The sequence below is a fragment of the Sapajus apella genome, unplaced genomic scaffold (assembly GCF_009761245.1).
Source record: "Sapajus apella isolate SASKATOON/1434 unplaced genomic scaffold, GSC_monkey_1.0 scaffold6, whole genome shotgun sequence".
Classification (NCBI taxonomy): domain Eukaryota; kingdom Metazoa; phylum Chordata; class Mammalia; order Primates; family Cebidae; genus Sapajus; species Sapajus apella.
Genome location: NW_022436946.1, coordinates 38278258 through 38303110, shown reverse-complemented (window position 1 = coordinate 38303110; position 24853 = coordinate 38278258). Strand labels below are relative to the sequence as shown.

Genomic DNA, 24853 nt, shown 5'->3' with positions numbered 1-24853 from the left:
TTTATAACAGACTAGATAACAAATGAATAAAATTAGTTCTGAGATCTATAATAAATAACCACTTACACAGAGAAATCATTCTGTTTGAGAATTTCCTGAAGTCTCTTCTGAAAATTTTTTTCACTTTCTGTTGCTGGCACAAACCTGTGATCTTTGAATTTTAAAAGTGCATTAAAAAAATGTAGAGAGCAAATGAATAAAATATTTCCCTTCTCCTAAAGTAGCTTTAAAAATGGTAGCAATTTCCTATCTTTCTCTAGATACATATAATACAACCTAAATGTAGTTTTATTATGGAATCATACAAAAGAAAAATGTTGTTACTAAAGTTATAAAATTAGGCACTTAAAGTCAGTTCAAGTTCTATAATTATAACGTAAATCTAAAACAGAAGTAATTGTTCTCTACCTATAAATATATTATATCCTAAAACTAGAAATTTCCCCCTTATGAAATACATTTCTATTTTTAAAAGTATAAAAGGCACTCAGAGTTTATCAAAACATTTTTAGGGCCCAAGATATAACGAGTTTATACAGGCTTACTGCTGTATTTTGAAATAATATATCTGCCTTTTGAGTGATGTCTTTTATTCCTTTATTTTTAAAATTTTGCTGTATCCATGGTATTATTTGAACCCCCTCAAATTCTTTTTGAATGTGGCAGCATTTAATAATAAATATGACTATTTCTTTAGAGTTGTACATAATGAACAAAGTGAGAGCTTATATAATGTACTCAGAAAATAAACTGAGGGCAGCATTTCAATGGCTACATTTTCAAAGCTTAATGTACTAAACAGTGTTTCTAAGTTGAGATTCATGATCTTCTGTGAGTTTTCTATACCTTATTTGGAAATTCAGAAGGCTAGAACATATTAAAGAATGAAAACAACAAAAAAGTGAGGCAAGAGGACAAGGTACACTAAAAACAAAGAACAGTAAAAATGTCAACTTCTTATGGAAAGAGAGATAAGTGACAATTTAAAGACAGTTGTAAAGATAAATAATGGCTGTGCAGCAATGACAACAAGAAAAATACACGGAAAATATAAAGGTCATTTGAAAAGTAAACTCTAACGTCAAAGAAACAACTCAATGACCATTTCCACTGAAATACTTGGTTTAAAAGAATAATCAGAGCACTATTAGGGTTTATACCTTGTGACTCAGGTTGGCTAATTTGAGAAGTTTCATTTCTGTTTCTTCGACGTTGCTTTTCATCTTCCCATATGGCCTGTAGACCAGGGTTTCCACCAATTTGAGCTGTAATCACAATAATACTTCAATACTACAAGGGTCAAAGTAAGAAATACGTGCCTAATAAAATCTAAACTTTAATAAATATTGCCTTTTAAAAAACCAATCACATATTTTGTGTAATAAAGTGGACAAATTATCCCAACCTACACTTATACTATGTTACTCCTTTTTTAGTTTTCTTCCTAGTGGTTCCCAAAAACCCAGCAAGTGAATACAATTCAAACATCTGATGATAGTCAACAGACCTAAGAGTCCCCTTGCTGATATATAATCTAAAAATTAAGAAATTAAAAGGCAGGGTATATTAAATTGCTTTATATTGACTAATTTAATTTAGTGTCACTTACTTTATCTATTCAAATATACTCATTCTTATAAAAACATAAACCAAAATTAATTACTATCTCATCAGCAGTATTGAAGCAATATTCACAACATTTTGTATCCTTTCTATAGCATCTTAGTTCCCGTGTAATATTTTCTTTCCTACTTTTTCTATTCTACTTTGGCCATTGTTTTTTTTTTTTTTTTTTTTTTTTGGAGGGGGAGGAGGATGGAGTCTTGCTCTGTCAACAGGCTAGAGTGTAGTGGCGTGATCTCAGCTCACTGCAACCTCTGCCTCCTGGATTCAAGCGTTTCCCCTGCCTCAGTCTCCCAAGTAGCTAGGACTACAGGTGTGCACCACCACGCCTGGCTAATTTTTTTTTTGTATTTTAGTAGAGACAGAGTGTCCCCATGTTGGCCACGATGGTCTCGATCTCTTGACCTCATGATCCACCCACCTCAACCTCCCAAAGTGCTGGGATTACAGGTATGAGCCACCACACCTGGCCGATCATTAATTTTAAAAAATAAAAACATATGTTAAGAATAATTGTATATGAACCTTCTATGTCCAGACGATTTAGGATATCAGCAGCTACAGCATCCACTTCTAATTCACATGTACTCTGTGGTTCAACACCTTCCAATACTAAAGAGCTGCAATAAAAAGATATAAAAAACACAATAATTATGTGAGAGCAAGCTTTGTAAGATTATTCGTACTTATACAATTGCCTTATGCTTAGCTGGTAACCAGAAAATGTGGTATATTATTAATTCACAATTATTCCTGTCAAAATTGATAATGTATGTGTATACATAATGAAAAATAGGATAAACAAAATATAAAGCATATTATACTGACAACCCTATTAAGATCCTTTTGCAGCATATTCTACATACTTTGTTTCATTATATTTCATATATAACGAATATAAAATGTTTTAGCATATGGTCAAACCCAGGGCAGAATGGGATAAGATGATCAAAAGACCACAGAGGGATGCATAAAAAACCATACACATATGAAATCAGTTGCCTAGAGACATGTTTTTCAGTATTCAAAAAAATGAGGGAGAACATGCAATAAGAGATAAGGGAAGGCGAGCACACTGAGAAGTGGGCAAATGATACTCACTGTTCTTCCTGCCCTCAACTACTGAGGAGCTGGGAAATACTTTAAAATTCTTCATAACTACAGAATTGATAAACTACATGAATGATCAACAGTAGGATCATAGCTAGGGAAAGTAATGATACCACAAGGTCATTAATTTTTATGAGAACTACAAACGATTGTTTCCCATTCATGATCTTTGACTCAAAAGCATTTGCTTTTCATCAGTGCCCCCAAGAGAAGATAAGGAAGACACCATATAATTAACCCTGCTTAACAGAATGAAGAGATAACATCAAGTGTGGATCCTTGTTTACTCATTTCAAAATTTAGGCCTCATACAAAAATGGACACCAAGTGAAAAGGGGAGATCCATAATTTTACTAGAAAGTGAGTGATGATGTATTTCATTAACTTTTGATTTGAAACACTTTTTGTTTGTTTTTGAGATGGAGTCTCACTCCATTGCCCAGCCTGGAGTGCAGTGGTGCGATTTCGGCTCACTACAACCTCCACCTCCCGGGTTCAAGTGATTCTCCTGCCTCAGGCTCCCAAGTAATTGGGATTACAAGCACGCACCACCATGAAGGACTAATTTTTGTATTTTTAGTAGAGAAGGGTTTCTACCATGTTGGTCTGGCTGGTCTTGACCTCCTGACCTCAGGTGATCTGCCCACCGTGGCCTCCCAAAGTGCTGGGATTATAAGTGTAAGCTACTGCGCCCTGGCCTTGAAACATCTTTTAATGTTTTAAGAAAAACATGGGCCAGGCGCAGTGGCTCATGCCTGTAATCCCAGCATGTTGGGAGGCTGAGGCAGGCCAATCATGAGATCAGAGATTGAGACCATCCTGGCCAACATGGTGAAACCCCTTGTCTACTAAAATTACAAAAATTAGCGGAGCGTGGTGGTGCATGCCCGTAGTCCCAGCTATTCGCGAGCCTGAGGCAGGAGAATAGCTTGAACCCAGGAGGTGGAGGTTGCAGTGAGCCGAGGTTGCGCCACTGCACTCCAGCCTGGCGACAGAGCAAGACTCCATCTCAAAAAAAAAAAGAAAGAAAAACTTGTTAGCAAAACCTCATTTTCCATTGTCTATTTTAAAGGAAACATTGATGGAATATTGTTATATATTAGTTTGTTAAAACCACAGAATTTTTACAACTCAAGTAATATACATATGTACTCATAGGTATATATTTAGACATACACACATATCTTTTCACCATTAATAGAGAAGAAATATATTAGCCAACCAATCACAATATATTCCTTTCTCTTTCAGAAAAAATATTCTCAATGTAGACTGTCAGCTCGGCTTGGTGGCTCAGGCATATGATCTCAGCTTCAGCTTGGGAGGCCAGCCTGAGCAATATAGTGAGACCTCATCTCTACAACAAAATTTTTTTAATTAGCCAGGCATGGTGTTATGCACCTGTAGTCCCAGATACTTGGGAGGCTAAGCAATATAGTGAGACCTCATCTCTACAAAAAATATTTTTTAAATTAGCCAGGCATGGTGTTATGTACCTGTAATCCCAGATACTTGGGAGGCTAAGGTGGGAGGATCACTTGAGCCCAGAAGGCAGCAGTTGCAGTGAGCCGAGATTGCACCACCACTGCATTCTGGTCTGGACAACAGAGCGAGACCTTGTCTCAACAACAACAAAATGTGGATTGTCCTCTTCATTTATACAATTTAACACAAATTGAAGTATCAGATTTTTAAGAGTTTATAATCAACAGTTTTCTTACATGAAAGAGTTTGGTGATTTGAAATATTTATGTTGGAAATATCAAGAATGATTATTCCAGAAATGGCACATTTGAGAGTACGGAGTGAAACAGTAACATCAAAAAATATAATCTCACAGTAGAAATTTCCAACTTGCCTTTATTACAAAACTACTTCAGGCATTCAGAACACAAGGCTTTCCTATGGAGATGTAGTAGTTTTCAGAACTAAAAATCAGCACCAGTAGTTAAAAAAAAGTATGAGTAAAAAATTTGCATAAGCCAATACATAGCTGCTTTCTAATAAAAAAATCCAAGCAATTGGAGTACACTGTGTCTAAAAAAGTCTAATCAATAATGAAACAAAGAAATTATAAATTATATTATTCAAAAACAGAGCATGTCAAAATACTTTATTACATATTTAATATTTATAAATTTTAGGGGTTTTTAGTTAAAAGATTTACTTTTTGTTTTAAATTACTATTTTGTTATTAATGTAATTTTTTTACTTGACAAGTTATAGGATATCAAATTAGAATGCATGATGAAGATGAATGCTGTAGAAAAGTATTAACAATACCTACCTCATATTCCTTTTGTTAATTAGGTAATAACTAGATACATTTTTATGGTCTGTTTTTTAAATCATTTATTCCTGTAACATACTAATGTTGAGATTTGCTTTTTCTGAGAAGCGTATAGATGAAAAAGATTCAATACAATAAAAGGTTAAAATTTAGTAACAGTAACCACTGATTTCTGATCACAACTAGGATATATGTAAAATTTTCATTTCCTTTACAACATTAACTAACCTTGGTATTTCATCTTGTTCCCACCGAAATAAAGTACCAGCAAGAGAATGTCCTGATAAACGATTCTTGCAGGATCCAGTTGCATGCAATGTATCACCTAGGAACAGAAAGGTAAAAGGAATAAATTCTACTTTTAATTTGCATATGATTACTTTTTAGAAGGTAAATGTTCTTTTAAAAATTTTATTACTCATAAATTACAGATCTCCTTTTATTGATACACAATATTTGTACATATTTATGGGGCACATGTGGTATTTTGATACATGCATACAGTGTAAGGACAAAATCAAGGTACTTAGTATTGTCTATCAGCCTGAACATTATTCATCATTTCTTTGTGTCAAGAACATTTGAATCTTCTCTTCTAGTTATTTTGAAATATATATTGTTGTTAACTACAACCACTCTTCTATGCTATCAAACACTAGAACTTATTTTGTCTAATTGTATGTCTACACCCATTAACCAACCTGTCTTCATCTCTTCCTGGAACCCCTCCCATACACCCTTCTCAGCCTCTAGTAACTACCATTCTACTTTCTACCTCCATGAGATCAACTTTTTTTTTTTGGAGATGGCATTTTGCTAGTGGAAAGAACTGATTATGAAAATTACCTCCTCTTTCTCTAAACCTAATGTATATACTCTAGAAATTCTTCCATTCCTCAATCCGTCTTAAACTCTGACTTATACTTGACAGTGTTAAGTGACTTATTATTTTCCTCAGTGACCTTTTTATATTGAATAATTTTAGATTTACAGTAAAGTCCCAAGGGTAGTACAGAGAGTTTTCATATACCGGACACCTGGTTTCTCTCATTGTTAACATATTATCATGGTATATTTGTCAAAACAAAGAAACCGACACTGGAAGATTTCTGTTAACTAAACAAAACATTTTACTTAAATTTCACCAGTTTTTCCACTAATGTCCCCTTTCTGTTCCAGGATCCAATATAGGAAACCATACTGCATTCAGAGGCCATGTCTTCCCAGTCTCCTCTGGTCTAATTATCTGTCTGTCTTTGCTTTTCATGACCTTCATGGTCATGAGTATTGATGAGATAACCTGTAGGACAACTCCCAATTTGGGTTTGTCTGATGTTTTTATCATGAGTAGACTGGAGTTAAGAGTTTTGGGAAAGACTACCACAGAGGCGCAGTACCCTTGTTATCATATCGTATGAGGGGGTACATGACACCCACATGACATAATCACTGGTGACATTAAATTTCATTGCTTGGTTATGGTAAAGTACAGTTCTATGGGTTTGATGAATAAATAGTTCATCAAACTTCCACCAACCCAGAACTGTACAAGTTCCCCCTATACATCCCCTTTGCAGTCAACACTCCCCTCTCTCCTAAACCCTAACAACCAATAGTCCATTTTCTACTTCTATAGCCTTTTGTAGAATGTCATGTGAAAGATGTCACACAGTTTGTATCCTTTTTGGTCTGGCTTCTTTCACTTAGTAAAATGCTTTAAAGATTCATTCATGTTATGTGAATCAATTATTTGTTCCTTTTTATCACTAAATGATTAACACAGTTTATCCATTTCCTTGTTGAGTGGACATCTCAGTTGCTTTACATTTTTGGCAATTATGAATAAAGTTGCTATAAACATTTGCAGGTTTGGATGGACCTAAATCACTTAGGTAAACACACCTAGGAGTGCCATCACTGGGTCATACTCTAGCTTATGTTTAGTGTTCTCAGAAACTGTCTTCCTTCCAAAGTGACTATACTATTTTACATTCCCACTAGCAAAGAATGACAGTGCTACTGTTCCACCTCTTGGTCAGCATTTGTTACTGTAGTCATTCTAACAGGTATATCGTGGTAGCTCTTTGTAGTTTTAATTTGTATTTCCCTAACAACATAAAATGTTGAATATCATCTTTTCACATGTTTACCATCCTTATATCTACTTTGGTGAAGTATCTGTTCAGGTCTTTTGACCATTTTTAACTGGACTGTTTGCTGCCTTATTGTTGATTTTTAAGAATTCTTACAATATTTTAGATACAAGTCCTCTATCAGATATGTAATTTGCAAATATTTTCTCCCAGTCCATGAGTTGTCTTTTCATCTTTTAACACTATTTTTCACAAAGTTTTTAATTTTGACAAAATCTAATTAATTTCTCCTTTCATGGATCATGCTTTTGGTGTCATATCTAAAACTTCATTGCCAATACCAAGATTGGGCATATTTTCCCTTTATTTTCTGCTAGAAGTTTGATAGGTTCATATTTTACATTTAAATTTGTGAAGCATTTTGAGTTAATTATTATTTAAGGTGTGAAGTATATGTGATGCATAAGGTGTGAAGAACATATAAAAATATGTTCTTTTATTTTTATTTTCTGGCATATGGACATCCAATTATCCCAGCACTACTGATTGAAAAAACTATGCTTTCTCCATAGAATTGCCATTGCATCTTCGTCACTTTGTCAAAGTTAAGTTGACTATATGAGACAATTATGGATTATTTCAAATATAGATCTATTTCTGGACTCTATTAGGTTCCATATGTATATTTACCTTTTTGCCAATACCATGCTGTCTTGATAACAGTTGTTTTATAGTAAGTCTTGAAACTGGGTAATGAACTCCTTAAACCTTAACTTTTAGAGTCTCATTCATTCATTCATTTATTCATTCAGACGGAGTCTCGCTCTGTTGCCAGGCTGGAGTGCAGTGCCGTGACCTCGACTCACTGCAATCTCCGCCTTCTGGGTTAAAGTGATTTTCCTGCCTCAGCCTCCCAAGTAGCTGGGACTACCGGTGCACACCACCACGCCCAGCTAATTTTTGTGTTTTTAGTAGACACGGGGTTTCATCATGTCGGTCAGGATGGTCTCAATCTCCTGACCTTGTGATCCACCCACCTCAGTCTCCCAAAATGCTAGGATTACAGGTGTGAATCACTAGGCTTAGTTCCATTCTTTAAAAAAGGATTATCTCCTGGACATGAAATAATACAGCCCTCACAAAGAAGGGGGAAACTAGGGGACCATAATTCCTGTGGGGAAAAACATTAGGCAGTGGACAGTTGCCTTTGTCCTGCTTTTCTTATATCTTCCCTCTTCCTTCCTTTCCTTTTCAGTCTTTATGGAGAAAAACCCTACTTCACTCCTCATTGTATGACTTCCCTCTTGGGAGTTCTAAGGGTCAAGGGAGAGTTACTCACTTACACAATTTGGTTTACTGTGGGAATTTTATACTATTCTAAGATACAGAGAAGATTTTTAAAAAACTGGCATTTAGTAAACTGTAAGTTATCATCTAAACCTGGGGTTATTATCGAGAAGAATTAGTTACAAACAAATGAATTACTCTGCTCTAAAAGGGAGGCACATGCTAGTTTCAATATTTGCGTATTTAAAATAAAAATGTAACTTTAATATAGTTGTCACCACAAAACATTCTCTTTTGAAAAAAAGGTTTAATGCATCTAAGTTGTTCCACATAAGAAAATTACTAGCATGTTGGAGAGACAAAACAAATAAAACTATTAGTGAATATAACATAACAGACCATTGCATATAGCATCATTATTTGATAAAGATTCTGGAGGCGAGGCGTGGTGGCTCACGCCTGTAATCCCAGCACTTTGGGAGGCTGAGGTGGGTGGATCGCTTGAGCCTAGGAATTCTGAGACTAGCCTGAGCAACATGGCAAAACCCTATCTCTAAAAAAATACCCAAATTAGCCAGGTATGGTGGCACGCACGGGTAGTCCTAGCTACTTGGGAGACTGAGGTGGGAGGATGTGCTTGAGCCCAGGAGGTGAAGACTGCAGTGAGCTGAGATCCTGTCACTCCAGCTTGGCTGACAGGGCGAGACTCTGTCTCTAAATAAGTAAATAATAAAGACTCTGGATTAGTTTTTCAATCTTCATCTAGTAATTCAAAATATCTGAATTATTTGCAGGTCTGCGGTGTGTGTGTTTACTGGGTTTTACTCATGGAGGCTAGTTTTCTTGTGTGACTGGTATATTCTAAATTGTGTGCCAAATGATATCACACTTTAAATTTTATTTTTAGGAACAATTTGAGATCAAGAAAAATAGACCAGGTACAGTGGCTCATGCTTGTAATTCCAGCGTTTTGGGAGGCTGAGGTGGGAAGAATGCTTAAGCCTAGTAGTTTAAGACCAGCCTGGACAACAAAATGAGACCCCGTTTCTACAAATTGAAAAATTGGCCAGGGTTGGCAGCACGGGCCTGTGGTCCCAACTCCATGAGAAGCTGAGGTGGGAGGACTGCATGATCTTAGGAGGTGGAGGGTGCAGTGAGCCATGTTCATTCACGCCATTGCACTCCAACCTGGTGACCGCAAGACCCTATCTCAAAGAGAAAAAATAATAATAAAAATAATATCCTCTAGAAAGGATCTGCATTTGCTGCTTCTATCAGATCTGCGTGTATTACCAGACCAGCACCACCTTAGATCAAGCTCTGGATTTGGGAATCTCTTTTAGTCCCAGGATATTCAAACTATACTGAAAAAAGAATGTCTGGAGTATGTTCAATTTCCCAGTCTGTGCTCAACTTATGAGAATATGCATTTGAGGCCCTAACTTAACCTGTGGAGGGTTCCTACCTGCTGAGCAGGACCCAGTTTTGGTTTTCATCTCTCTCAGGCAGTAGGGCCTTCTCAAAGAAGGTTCTTAATTTTCCAGGATTCATAAATGCCCTCAGGGCAAAAGTTGCTTTTAGCACTCTATTCCTTTCTGGCCTACACTTCTTTATTGTTCATAAACTCTTCAATGCATTTAAATTTTTTTCTTTCCAAGTCGCCTAGCATTTGAATTATTTTTAGCAGAAGAACAGATCCCACTAACCTAGTCCACTATTCAGGGAAACAACAACAACAAAATCCTCCCTGGTAACTTTTCAGAGCATAGTTTGGGCATGGTAGAAGAAATGGGAGGAATTAAACCAAAAGTGAATAGCTGGTAAACTAGGAAACAAAAAATGCTAACCTCTGCTTTGAGAAGGTTGACATTGATGGAAAAGAAAAAAAATATATAGCAGTTAGAAAGGATATTAGGATTGGAAGTGTCAGTTTCATTTTAAGAGCAGGAGAAGGGAAAGAAGTCAGTGGGAAGGCAAAAGATGCTAGAACACATGACACAGAAATTCTACTCTCACCTATATGTTCAAGAGAAATGAAAATATATAGCTACACAAAAATTCATACATGGATGTGCATAGCAGCATTGTTCATAATAGCCCAAATATCTGTCAACTGGGATAGGAATAAAAAAAATGTAGTATATCCACATAACAGAGTATTATTTGGCCATAAAAATAAATGAAGTACTGATATGAGCTATAACACTGACGAACCTTGAAAACATTATGCTAAGTAGAAAAGAACCCCCACATATTATATGATTCCACTTACATTAAATGAGCAGTATGCGCAAATATATAGAGATCAAAAGTAGATTAGTGGTTGCTCAGGAGTGGGAGGCATGGGAAGCTTGGGGGTGACTGCTACACGTCATAGGATTTCTTTCAGAGGTGATAAAAACGTTCTAAATTTGTGGTTATGGTTGCATAACCCCAAATACAGGAATACTTTATTAAATTGTGCTTTGCTTTATTGCATTTTGCAGATATTCCAATTTTTACATATTGAACACTTGTGGCAACTCTGCATTGAGCAAATCTATTGTTGCCATTTTTATAACAGCATGTGCTCATTTTGTGTCTCTGTGTCACATTTTGGTACCTTGTGCAATATTTCAAACCTGCGAACAGTGATCTCTGATGTTACTATTGGAATTGTTTTCAGGTACCACAATGAACTGTGCCCATAAAAGACAGTAAACTTGAGTGTGTTCCAACTGCTCCACTGACTGGCCATTCCCGTTGCTTTCTTTCCTAGCACCTTCCTATTCCCTGAGACACAACAGTATTGAAATTAGGCCAATTAGTAACCCTACAATGGCCTTTAAATGTTCAAATGAAAGGAAGAGTCACATGTCTCTCACATTAAATCAAAAACTAGAAATGATTAAGTTTACTGAGGAAGGCATGTCAAAAGCCAAAATAAGCCAAAAAGTAGGTCTCTTGTACCGGTCAGTTAAGTCATGAACGGAAAGAAAAGTTCTTGAAGGAAATTAACAGTGCTACTCCAACGGAACACATGAACAATAAGAAAGTGAAATGGCCTTATTGCAGATAGGTGAAAGAGCAAGGGCTGATGTACAAGCTGCAGCAACTTCTCTGGAAGATCCAGCTAAGATAACTCATGAAGGTGGATACACTATATAACAGATTTTCAATGTATATGAAAACTACCTTATCTGGGAAGAAGATTATATCTACAACTTTTAGTGCTAGAGAACAGTCAATGCCTGATTTCAAAGCTTCAGAAGACTCTCCTGGTGGGGTTAGTTGATGCTGCTGGTAACTTGAAGTTAAAGCCAACGCTCATTTGCCATTCTGAAAATCCTAGGGCCCTTAAGAATTATGCTAAATCTATGTTCTGTGTTCTGTAAGTGGATCAAAAAAGCACAGATGACAGTGTATCGGTTGTAGCATGGTTTACTGAATATTTTAAGCCCACTGTTGAGACCTACTACTCAGAAAAAAAGATTCCTTTCAAACTATTACTGCTCACTGACAATGCACCTGGTCACCCAATAGCTCTGATGGAGATGTACAAGACTAATGATGGTTCCCTGCCTGCTAACGCAACAACCATTCTGCAGCCCATGGGTCAAAGAGTAATTTTAACTTTAAGTCTTATTATTTAAGAAGTACATAAGTCTATAACTGTCATTGACAATGATTCCATTGATGGATCTGGGCAAAACAGATTGAAAACCTTCCAGAAAGAATTTACCATTCAAGATGCCATTAAACATTTGTAATTTAAGGCCGGGCATGATGGCTTATGCCTGTAATTCCAGCACTTTGGGAGGCTGAGGTAGGCAGATCACTTAAGGCCAGGAATTTGAGACCAGCCTGGCCAACATAGTGAAACCCCATCTCTACTAAAAATATAAAAATTAGCCAGGTGTGGTGGCACACAGTTGTAATCCCTTCTACTCTGGAAGCTGAGGCAGGAGAATCGCTTTAACCCGGGAGGTGGAGGTTGCATGAGCCAAGATTGTACCACTGCACTCCAGGCTGGACAACAGAGGGAGATCTTGTCAAAAAACAAAACAAAACAAAACAAAACAAAAAAAACCTGTGATTTATGGGAGGAAGTCACAATATCAACATGAATGAGGGTTTGGAAGAAATTGATTTCTAATCCTAATGAATGACTTTGAGGGGTTCAAGACTTCAATGGAGGAAGTCACTGCAGATGTGGTAGAAACAGCCAGAGAACTAAAATTAGAAGTGGTACCTGAAGATGTGACTAAATTGCTGCAATCTCCTGATAAAACTTGAACAGATGGCCTGGAGCAATGGCTCACACCTGTAATCCCAGCACTTTGGGAGGCCGAGGCAGGCAGATCACTTGAGGTCAGGAGTTTGAGACCAGCCTGGCCAACATGGTGAAACTCCATCTCTACCAAACAGTATGAAAAATTAGCCAAGTGTGGTGGTATGTGCCTGTAACCCCAGCTACTCTGGAGGCTGAGGCAGGAGAATCGCTTGAAACCAGGAGGCAGAAGTTGCAGTAAGCTGAGATCGTGCCACTGCACTCCAGCCCACGTGAGAGAGTGAGACTCTGTCTCAAAACAAACAAACAAGCAAACAAAAAAACCCAAGTTGAACAGATGAGGAGTTGCTTCTCATGGACGAGCAAAAAGTAGTTTCTTAAGATGGACTCTACTCCTGGTGAAAACACTCTGAACATTATTGAAATGATAACAAAGGATTTAGAATGTTATATAAACATAGTTGATACAGCAGGGGCAGGATTTGAGAAGACTGACTCCAGTTTTGAACGAAGTTTTACTATGGGTAAAATGCTATCAAACAGCATTGTATGCTACAGAGAAATATTTTATGAAAGGGAGAGTGAATCCATGTGGCAAAGTTTATTGTCTTATTTTAGGAAACTGGGACCTGGTGCAACAGCTCACAACTGCAGTAATCTCAGCTTTTTATGAGGCCAAGGTGGGAAGATAGCTTGAGCCCAAGAATTTGAGACCAGCCTGGACAATATAGTGAGATCCTCTCTCCACAAAAATAATTAAAAATAAGACAATCGCTGGGAGTGGTGGGTGTGTGCCTGTAGGCCTAGCTCTTCAGGAGGCTGAGGCAGGAGGTTCATTTGCACCAAGAAGGTAGTGGCTGTGCTGACCCATGATGGTGCCAATGTACTTCAACCTGGGCAACAGAAAGATGCCAAAAAAAAAAAAAAAAAAAGGAAGGAAGGAGGGAAGGAGGGAAGGAAGGGAGGGAGGGAGGGAGGGAGGAAGGAAGGAAGGAGGGAAGGTAGGAAGGAGGGAAGGTGGGAAGGAGGGAAGGTGGGAAGGAGGGAAGGAAGGAAGGAGGGAGGGAGGGAGGGAAGGAAGGAAGGAAGGAAGGAAGGAAGGAGGGAGGGAGGGAGGGAGGGAAGGAAGGAAGGAGGGAGGGAAGGAAGGAAGGAAGGAAGGAAGGAGGGAGGGAGGGAGGGAAGGAAGGAAGGAAGGAGGGAGGGAAGGAAGGAAGGAAGGAGGGAGGGAAGGAAGGAAGGAAGGAATTTGCCACCACTGTTCTGATTAGTCAGAAGCCATCAACATTGAGGCAAGCCCCTCTACCAGCAAAAGATTATAACTTGCTGAAGGCTCAGATGATTAGTATTTTTCAGCAATAAAATATTTTTAAATTAAGGTAGGTATATTTTTTTAAAGACATAATGCTGTTGCACACTTAATAGACTACAATGTAAATATAACTTTTTTTTTTTTTTTTGGAGACAGTCTCCCTCTGTCACCAGGCTGGAGTACAGTGGTGCCATCTCAGCTCACTGCAACCTCCACCTCCCAGCTTCAAGCAGTTCATCTGCCTCAGCCTCCCCAGTAGCTGGGACTGTAGGCGTGCACAACCACGCCCAGCTAATTTTTATATTTTAGTAGAGATGGGGTTTCACTATGTTGGCCAGGATGGTTTCGATCTCTTGACCTCATGATCCTCCTGCCTTGGCCTCCCAAAGTGCTGGGATTACAGGTGTGAGCCACTGCACCAGGCCAACTTTTTTAAATTTGAGACAGGGTCTTGCCCTGTCGCCCAGACTGGAGTGCAATGGTGCGAGATCGGCTCACTGCAACCACCTCCTCCCAGGTTCAGGCAATTCGCCTGCCTTAGCCTCCCGAATAGCTGGGACTACAGGGTGTGTGACACCATGCCCAGCTAATTTTTTGTATTTTTAGTAGAGATGGGGTTTCACCACATTGGCCAGCACAGTCTCAATCTCTTGACCTCGTGATCCATCTGCCTCAGCCTCCCAAAGTGTTGGGATTTACAGGCGTGAGCCACCGCACACAGCCATAAATATAACTTTTATGTGCACTGGGAAACAAAACAATTCATGAGTCACTTTATTGCAATATTGCTTTATGTCAGTGGTCTGGAACCAAACCTGCAGTATCTCTGAAGTATGCCTGCATCTCTCCAACTCTAATCTATTATCACATGGATCATTCTAGCCTTCTCTTTCGTCTGTAACTTTCCATTTTAACAGTAAAAAATCTGGCAGTATCCTACTTTTACCTCGGAAAGTTACAAATGTAAAATGAGAAATAAATTTGTTTTGAGAGGAAATCACTTATTCAAATAACTGTGTTATTCTGTTTTGTTCATAATATCAAAGGCTCTATAAATACAGAACTTTAAAGCAAAACAAAATTCACCCAGATTTAAAGTGAGCTAAAGCTTTGCTTGCAACATTTTTCAGTTCATGTCACACAAAGAAAAATAATAATGTTTGTACAGCCCACTGAGATAAAATGAACAACGTTGTTCATTGGTGGAGGTGATGGCTCAAGGGACTTGGGAATCCATCTGGAATGCTGAGAGACCAACACCTCCATTAATGTGCAGCTATTCACATCTTCAGTGAAGTGCTGAACTAAAGTAACAAAGCTCTAACAACTCCAGAGATTTCTGGAATTGTATATCATATGCTATTCTCATATACTATTCCTAAAATACAAAAAGTAACATAAGGTCTGAGGTTAAAAAAGACTCACAATACATATCAATTGCTAAGCAATGTAAAGAGTTCACTTTTGCAGTGGTCTGGAACTAAACCCACAATACCTTTTAAATAGTCTGTATACTAAAAACCATCAAATCATCCTCTTTAAGTGGATATGAATTATAACTCAATAAAGCTGAGATACATTTTGTGACAATCTCTAATCCCACTTTGCATATATTTCTTTTCCTTTTTTAGTGACTCAACACTTATTTTCTAAATATATATTATTTTATAAATCATTGACTATACAACATTTGTTTCAAAACTTTAATTTGAATGAAAATTAACCTTACTTTTTCTTCTTGCTTTTCGGAACTTGACAGCAGCCAGATTTATTAAATTCATGCCATAAAGATTGTAGTCAATGAAGAGCTGTAGGAGGTAGGGAATATGCGCTTCATGAGGCTGGTAAAACTTATTCATTATGGCTCCACTTTGCAAAAGTTCACATATCCTAAATTAGAAAAAAAAGTTGTATCATAAAATTATGTTCCCTAAAATGTTAAATGAAACAATGATTATAGAAATACAGAACAAAGCCCTTTTTAGCATACAAAATTTTCATCTCAATTTTACTGGAAATTGGTATTTTGTTAGAAATTAAAAGTTTCAACCAAGTTTTAAAGTAAGCAACATATTCTGAATAACAAAAAACTGCAGGGATGAAGAATATTTTGTCTTAAACCAATTTGATAATAACTATATTTAAAAATTAAAATACCAAAAGGTTTTTAAAGTAAGATTTTTCTTTTAAAAATAAATAATTTTGAAAAGATTAAATATTCAAAAAAAGAAAAGAAACCATTACTTTATAATCTCACCATTCAGAGATATTACCACGTTGATATTTTTCTTTCCTGAGTGTTTTTTTTCCTTCATGATGACAAATACAAACAACAGACAATTATATACAGCATAATAAGTACTATCTGGGGAAATATATTACACATCTAGAAAAGATACTTATCAGACAGAGATGCAGAGATGGTTTCTGCAAAACCTTAGAGGAAGTCTCTAAGCAAGAGGCTTAATAATGAACTATAGGTACTTTTTTCTCTGAAGAGAGGAAGGGGTATTCACATAAATAAAACTGCATATGTAAAGGGTCATGAGAAACCATGGCTTATTTAGGAACTGAAACCACTGAGTAAGACTGTGACCTAGTGTCAGAGGTGGGGCTAGAGAACTAATGAGAAGTAAGAGCATGAAGAGCCTGTTAAGACATTTGAAGCGGTAGTGAAATTAGCCTGAGAAGTGAACAGCAGAAAAGTGACATGGCCAGACTAGCTACAGAATACACAAGACTACAGGTAAGGAATTAAATAGGCTGTTGTGGAAAAACTAAGGATGGTGGCTACAACAAGGATTATAGAAATGTACTGATTGAGGAGACATATAAGGGGTGAAATGATCAAGCCTTGATGACTGACTAAATGTGAAGGGTGAGACAGAAAAGGATGATGCCTAATTTCCTGCTTAAGCAGCTGGTTAGTGGTGTTGCAATTATTTGAAAGGGGGAAGAACTGTAGGAAAAACTGGTTTGTTTGGGATTTTTTTGGAAGGGGAGTAAGGATAAACTCAATTTAGACACAAGGGCATAAGTATAGTGGGTATCAAATAATAATATTGGAAATGGATTGTAAAGAAAATAAGAATAATTTTATTAATATAGCAGAGGTAACTAACCTATTTCTGAGCACTATACATTGGATACTGTGCTAAAGTACTTTATTACAAGTCTATGGTACGATCATCTCCATTTTACAAACAAAGAAATTATCTTAGAAATAATTAAAAATCATACAAATAAAAAGTAGAAGAGCTCTGAGGTAGGAGGACCACTTGAGCCCAGGACTTCCAGGTTACGATAAAGTATGATGGTGCCACTGCACTCCATCCTGGGCAAAAGAGCAAGATCCTGTTTCTTAAAAAACAAAGGGGGTAAAATTCAAATCAAATTTTCTCTGTCTTGTGAGCCCTCACTCTTAACCACTGGGCTATTCCATCTATCCAGCAGGTGGGTTGATATATTGTTTAGAAGCTCTGGAGGGAAATTAGGCTATTTATATACATTTGGAAGTCAAATGCATAAAGATAAACAAAAACCGAAACCAAATCAACCCATGGGAGTAGATAAAACTGTAGAGGGAAGAGAAAATACACAGAGAAAAGATTAAAGTCTACAGCAGAACTCTAAGAAACAACCATAGATGTTAAAAGAGAAACCAACAAAATGGCAGAAACATGAATTTCTAGAGGTAGTATGTATTACAGAAGCTAATATTTAGGATTGTTTTAAGGCATCACAAGCAGCACCATGAGTTCAAAAAGTAAGGACATAAAATTGGATTTAGAGACACAAAGGCCACTGGTGAAAGCAATTTCAGTAAAACGGTTGGAGTAGAAGCCATATTGGAGTAAATTAAAGAGTGAATGGAAAAAGCCTAGTGGCTTATGCCTTTAATCCCAGTACTTTGGGAGGCCGAGGTGGGCGAATCACTTGAGATCAGGAGTTCAAGACCAGCCTGATCAATATGCAAAAACCCTGTCTCTACTAAAAATACAATAAATTAGTCAGATGTGGTGGTGGTGCCTGTAATCCTAGCTACTCAGGAGGCTGAGGCAGGAGAATTGAGTGAACCTGGGAGGCAGAGATTACAGTGAACTGAGATCCTGCCACTGCACTTCAGCCTGTGCAACAGGGCAAGATTCTGTTTCAAACAAACAAACAATGAACGGAGGTAAGAAGTTGGATACACTAAGTATAGATAAATCTTTCAAGGAGAATGGCTGTAAGAGAAAGGTGTGAATGTGTGCGTAAAATTAGCAGTCTTATTAATATTTAAATGGAGTGGGAAAGAAAGATGAAAATAGCTGATATATGAAAGAGATCCTTGACAACACCAAAGAAGATGGATCCTGAGCCTTAGCGGTGAAGAGGAAAAATCTCTTTCACGGAATAGGCGGCAAGCAGAGAATGGATGTAAATGTAGTTTAAGGGCCTTTGACAGAGGGCCTTAAAAAGCTTTATTCCAGTGGTTCTCAAACTTTTTGGTCCCAGAACCCCTTTCATTCTTAAAACATTACTGAGGGGCTGGGCGTGGTGTTTCATGCCTGTAATCCCAGCACTTTGGTAGGCCGTGGCAGGTAGATCACCTGAGGTCAGGAGTTCAAGACCAGCCTGGCCAATATGGTGAAACCCTGTCTCTACTAAAAATATTAAAAAATTAGCCAGGCGTGGTGGTGGGTGCCTGTAATCCCAACTACCCGGGAGGGTGAGGCAGGAGAATTGCTTGAACCCAGGAGATGGAGGTTGTAGTGAGCCGACACGGTGCCACTGTACTCCAGCCTGGGCAACAGAGTCAGACTGTGTTTCAAAAAAAAAAAACGTTACCAAGAACACTAAAGAGCTTTTGTTTATTTGGTTTATATCTACTGGTATTTACCATATTAGAAATTAAAACAGAAATGCTTAAGAAACTTATTTACTAATTTTATTTTTGAGACAGCGTTTCACTGTCACCCAGGCTGGAGTGCAGTAAAGTGGGGCGATCTCGGTTCACTGCAACCTCCGCCTCCCAGGTTCAAATGATTCTCCTACCTCAGCCTCCCAAGTTGGTAAGACGATATGTGCATGCCACCAAGCCCAGCTCATTTTTGTATTTTTTGGTAGGGATGGGGTTTCATCACGTTGGCCAGGCTGGTCTCAAACTCCTGACCTCACATGATCTGCCCGCCTCATCCTCCCAAAGTGCTGGAATTACAGGTGTCAGCCACCACAGCTGCCCTATGAATTTTAAAATAACAATAAACTTGTATGTATGTTAACATAAATAACATTGTTTGAAACTATATTTTTCAAAACAAAAACAACTTAGAAAAGAAAAACTTTTACATGTTTACAAATCCTTGTTTTAACAGAAGATAGCTGGATTATTACATTGGCTTCTGCTCAATCTGTTGCAATATATTGCTTTGGTTGATGCATATGAAGAAAAATCTAGCCGAGTACAGACATGTAGTTGAAAATGGAATAATAATAGCTTTTCGTGTTACTTCCATTTTGTCACATAAATATTATAAAGATATATAACCAAGGGTCAAAATTCAATAAAATTAATAATTTTTACCATGTCCTAATAATATTCTTATATCAAGCTGATTTTTTTTTTTAAGGCGAGTGCTTAGTGGTGGAAAACACAATGATTAGTAGTTGATATCCTTACTCTGATTTCAGACAAGGGGCCGGATTAACGCACTATCAATGAACACAGTGTAAAAGGAAAATCAGTATAATCTTAGTATAACAAAAATGTTAGCACTTTAGTATAATAAAGATAATTCTGACCATACAAATCCTCTGAAAGGGTTTCAGAAATCCCCACTTCACACTTTGAAAACCACCTCTCTAGAATGATGAGTTCTATTTTCTCTAAGAAGGTAAGGCCTGAGGAGAGGATGGAGAATAGTAGAGATAATTAACCAGAAAATAAGTAGGAGTATTGCAGGCAGGGAAGGGTCTGTGTGAAGCTGACAACCATGAATTTACAGTGGCACCAGTGTGTGATTTTTTTTTTTTTAATTCTGCAGTAATCAGAAACTAAGGCTTAGCAGAGAGAAAACAAGTAAATGGATGAATTAAGAATTGACGTTTTGATTTGGCAGACCAAAGAGTACCACAATTTTTGCTTATATATTTGAGATACTTGTTTATTCTTTATCTCCCCAGCTTGTTGTAAGTTCCCTGAGGGCAAGAACCACGCACACTTTGCCACCATGTTTGCCCAGCAACTTCCAGAGCATCAAATAATACAGGCACTTTACAAGCATTTATTAAAAATGCATAAACAGGTCTGATATGGTGGCTCAGGCCTGTAATCCCAACACTATGGGAGACTAATGTGGGAAGATCACTGGAGCCCAGGAGTTTGGGGCTGCAATGAACTATGACTGCACCACTCCAGCCTGGGTGACAGAGCAAGACTGTCTCAAAAAAATAATAAATCAGAGATTTCAGACTGGCATCATAAGCTGAGTATATAATTTAAGGCAAACTTTTTGAGAAGAGTTTAGTGTTTGCTATAGTTGCAAGGAAAAAATTGATTATATTTATACTTTAAGTAGTTTATAAGTTATTTATATAACACTTATGGCTCTTTTAATCATGGCTCCCACTCCAGTACAACTTGTGGATGAGAAAGGGAAAAATGACTGAGGTTTACTCTCTTACCACTCTGTATATGGGTGAGGGAATAGAAGTCCACAGAAATTGCTCTTTTGTACTCCATGAGTATGAGAAAGTATGAGTAGAGGAGAGCTGATATAAGAAATATCACTGTCTATAAGAGCCTATTCTGGAAAATGGTTCTGGCACCCTACATAACAGAAGTTACTTTGGGTAAGATCAAGGGCAGGATGCAGGAAAACTAGTGTTCAGTGAGAAGGGAATAACCACTAGGATTAGAGCTGTGATTCAGTGAAGTACTCAAATGGTTGAATCCAGAGTAAACCTCATGTCCTGGGCAGTTGTGCCCCTTGCAGTACTTTAATACACTATGGGAAAACACCTAATTTGTGTTTTATGAAAAAGTTCGTTTTTGAAACCCAGTAGCTATTAGCAGAGAGGATCTCCTGAAAAAAAAAAAAAAAAAAATACTCAGCACACCTCCAAGGCCACTTTTACCCTAGCTTGCCACTATATATAGTGAAAATCCTTGTCTTGAATCTGAAAGGATGATTAAAATCTTCCATATATGTGTTCTTCCCTGTCCTCAATAACCTGGGCTCAAGGATGATTGAGAGAATAAACTAGAGGTAGGGAGACTGAGGGAAGAAAAAACAACCCAAACCAAAACCAACAAAAAACCTGGAATATAAAATTTCACCAACATCTAGGAGTCAACAGATTTCTGAGCTCTCCGAAGCCCTCTCTCTTGTACTCACTCCTACACATTTCTCCTTGCTTTGAAGCTAAAGAGCAAGTTTCTCTTAGGTCTGGCCAGAGGAGCACTAACATCATACAAGGCAGTCATAATCTCTCCTTACCTACTTCCACAAACTCTCTAAATCTATAATAGGGAAGCAGTTAGGAGCCTCCACCTCTAAAATATCCTTCATAGAGTCTAAGCCACTGGTCTCTCTATGTATACATACATGTGTATTTTACAGTCTCTGTCTTTAATAAGATTACAAACTATAGAGGCCTTCTTTCTAGATTTTTCTTTTTATTATTAAAATACTTAAATGATAGTTATTCATATTTTGGTTTCATTTATCTTTGTACCTTTTCACCATTGCAGGATTGTAAAGATAGATCTTCATAAAGTGTCTTTCCTTCTCATGATAACCATAAAAAGGCCTGAAATATAAGAAAAAGGCATTTCAAATTATTTTCATCATTCAGAGATGAAATATGCAACTTATTGCCCTAATTAGATTCAGCTGGCCAAATTCAGTCTTACATTTAATATTATCACCCCCACAAAGAAACAATTTTAAAAACCCCAAACCTCTCAGTTAAACCTAGCACAGGTTAACATATGAAATGCTGAAGCTTTTTAAAAGTGTTAAAAATCACTTTCTTTGCATTACTGATGATAGGAATTAATAATTATCACTTTGAAAAAACTATGAACAAAAAGGAAGAACAAACCATCCACACCTTAGTCACAAACATCAAGACTCTTTAAGTGGCTTTTTTTTTCTTTACTCTGACCACATATGAGAGAAACAGACCTTTCAGGCACCTTCTTCTGGCTCCCATTTTTTTTCTGTTAAAACCTGAAGTTCTTCATCAACAAAGTCCTTTACTTTCCTTATTCAGCTGTTTATTATTAATTTTATAAGTTTAATAGGCAGAGGCAATTTACCTATTACATGTACACACAGTATATGTTTCAGTAGCTGATATGACTACACCTGTAACACACAACTGTATCAAGTGCAGTCTGTGGAAAAAACTGTGTAGACAGGAACTTAAGAGACTGAAAAAGACCATGGCCTTACTTAAGGAACCTAATCATGTTATGGCTGAGTTTTTTCTCAGGGTATCAGCTGGAATGAGGAAAGGGGGAAACAAAAGACTATATAAAAGGGAGAGAAATCCTTGGTGCAAGACGAAATAAGCTGAACTCTCATATAATCTCAGGAGGATCTGAAACTACACTGCAACCTCTGATATACAGAACACTATTTTCAAAGATGATGTAATTAGAAACAATACATAAGCAGGTATGAATTTGTGAATGAAATAAAAGGCTTTGTATTGGCTTAAAAGTGGTCTGTGAATACATGGTTAAATCTTTAGGTGGATAAACCCAATCACTCTTCATGTAAAAACATTGTTCTCTTAGGACAGGCAGATAACAAAATTTACTCTCATTAGGACATCACCTCTCTGTCATGTCTAATAGTATAGTGGATATCAAATAAAGGACTCATTTGGCAGCAGAGTTATTATTTTGGGTATATGCAAACAATTTTTTTACTTGTTTTAAGCCACATGTATTATTGCTATAAAGTGATTTCTGTTAAAAAAAAAAAAAATCCAACTATTTACCAAGGTCTAAAAGGTTCCTCATCTCATCCTTGCCTCCCACTTCGATCTCAAGTCATACCATTCTTTCTTCTCCTCCAGCCACTCTAAACATTTCAGACCTTCTAACTTAATCCCTCAAGTGGAAAGCTCTGCTCTGGACTTTTGCATGGCTTGTTTAATCTTCATTGAGAACTCTGCTTAATTTACCTTTTCAGAAAAGTCTCACCTGACCATCCCTCCCTCTCATCCTTGACTTTTTTCTTAACTCTTTTATAACACTTCCTGTCCAGTTTGTTGCTGTTCACCCTATTTTGTTGCCATGAAGAATGGGTTAAAGAAAGACACAATACATAAATGATCTCATTCTCTCTCACTGGCGCATTCAACCTTAATTACAGCCCTTTCCTGCTATGATAGCTTTCATATATAGAAAGGTAGTCTTCTGGAAATATGGGTTCTCTTCAGCCAGATGAATGATTTTGCCAAAAGAATTCCTCATCAGGGAGACTCTTTGGGCGAAAAGAGGTAGAATGGAGGAGTTTGAAAGCAGATGTTTTTCATGTTTAAAAAATTATACCTCTTAATTAGTTTTTAAAATATATCACTACAAAGAAAAAATGAATGTCAATAGTGAAAAATCTCAACTAATTAATTTTGATGGATTGAGAATCTCTTTATAGAAGAGTCTCTAAAATCATGAGTTAGAAAGAATCCCAGAAATTAGCCTAAGGTCATCGTCCTATCTCTTAACTCAGCCTCAGGATAGTGACAGCCTAAAAAGAATACAGTTAAACCTCTTATAAATGTTAATTTGGTAGCTAAATACAACCATATCTAACTTAAAGAAGTAGGAAAAATTGAAGGAGAATTAGAAAAGGTAGAAGGGGAAGTAAAAAGGGTATCTAGGGAAGAAAAAGACCAAAAATATTAGAAGAAAAAAGAAAACTGCAATGAAAAATTAGAGTGAACAGCTCATCTTCTGTCCCATGTAATCAGATTTGTAACTCAACTACTCTAAAAAATGTGGCAATGCTTTCAACAAATACCCACCAAAAATACAGGAAGATTTATTATATTCAAAAATACTCAACTTTGAAATGTGGAGATATATATATATATGTTAGTTATTAGACACTATCAAAATTAAACAAAACTAAAAGATAAAGTATGTAATTATCCCTAACATAACTGCTACAGTTATTGAAAGAGTATAAACTTTCATCTCATTCATTTATCCAATCAAATAGAGCCATCTCTAGTAAAGTGTCCTACACCATACAAGGTACTAGGAATATAATGATGAATGAGATAAACATGGTCCTTTTTCTCATGGAGTTTACATGCTAGTGGAAGAAACACATAAAAATTAAGTAAATAACAGCCTGGGCAAGAAGAGTGAAACTCTGTCTCAAAAATAATAAATAAAAATTAAAACACCTGCAAGCTATAGTAAGTGCTAAAGAAAACAAAGAATGGGCTGAGATACAGAATAATAATAATATCCTACTTAAAATACCTTATTTTAAGTGTAATAGTCAAAGAAAACTTCCCTGGAGAGGTCAATGATTTGAAAGACTGGGGAAGGGTAGAACACTCAAGGAAAGAAAATTGCATATACAAAGAACTTAGGTGAGAAACAAGTTGGCACAGCAGAGGAACTGAGAGAAGATGACTGTTTCTGGATGGAATACAGAAAGCAAAGTTTCGGAGGTAGGCAGGGGTGAGGTCACATAGGTTATGGCTGGAAGTTTAAATTTTATTCTAATAATATGAAGCCACTCAAGAATTTTTAATTAAGTTTACAGTATAAGAAGAGTACTTCTGCTGCTCAGAAATAAGATAAAAATAGAAGGAAATTCAATCAAATGATACTATGATGGGCCAGAGGAAAGCCT

At 37.0% G+C, this 24853-nt stretch overlaps 1 protein-coding gene across 8 annotated transcripts in view; it reads right to left on the bottom strand.

The window, feature by feature from the left end:
* Positions 1–24853, bottom strand: part of REV3L (REV3 like, DNA directed polymerase zeta catalytic subunit) — a 174187-nt gene that overhangs the window by 86852 nt on the left and 62482 nt on the right. For all 8 annotated transcript variants that reach the window (XM_032275012.1, XM_032275009.1, XM_032275011.1 and 5 more), the window contains 6 exons: positions 21705–21779; positions 15715–15875; positions 5252–5348; positions 2149–2243; positions 1161–1265; positions 67–151 (listed from right to left, as the gene is read on the bottom strand). In XM_032275012.1, the coding sequence (XP_032130903.1) occupies positions 67–151; positions 1161–1265; positions 2149–2243; positions 5252–5348; positions 15715–15875; positions 21705–21779 (618 nt within the window). The remainder of the gene's footprint in view (positions 1–66; positions 152–1160; positions 1266–2148; positions 2244–5251; positions 5349–15714; positions 15876–21704; positions 21780–24853) is intronic.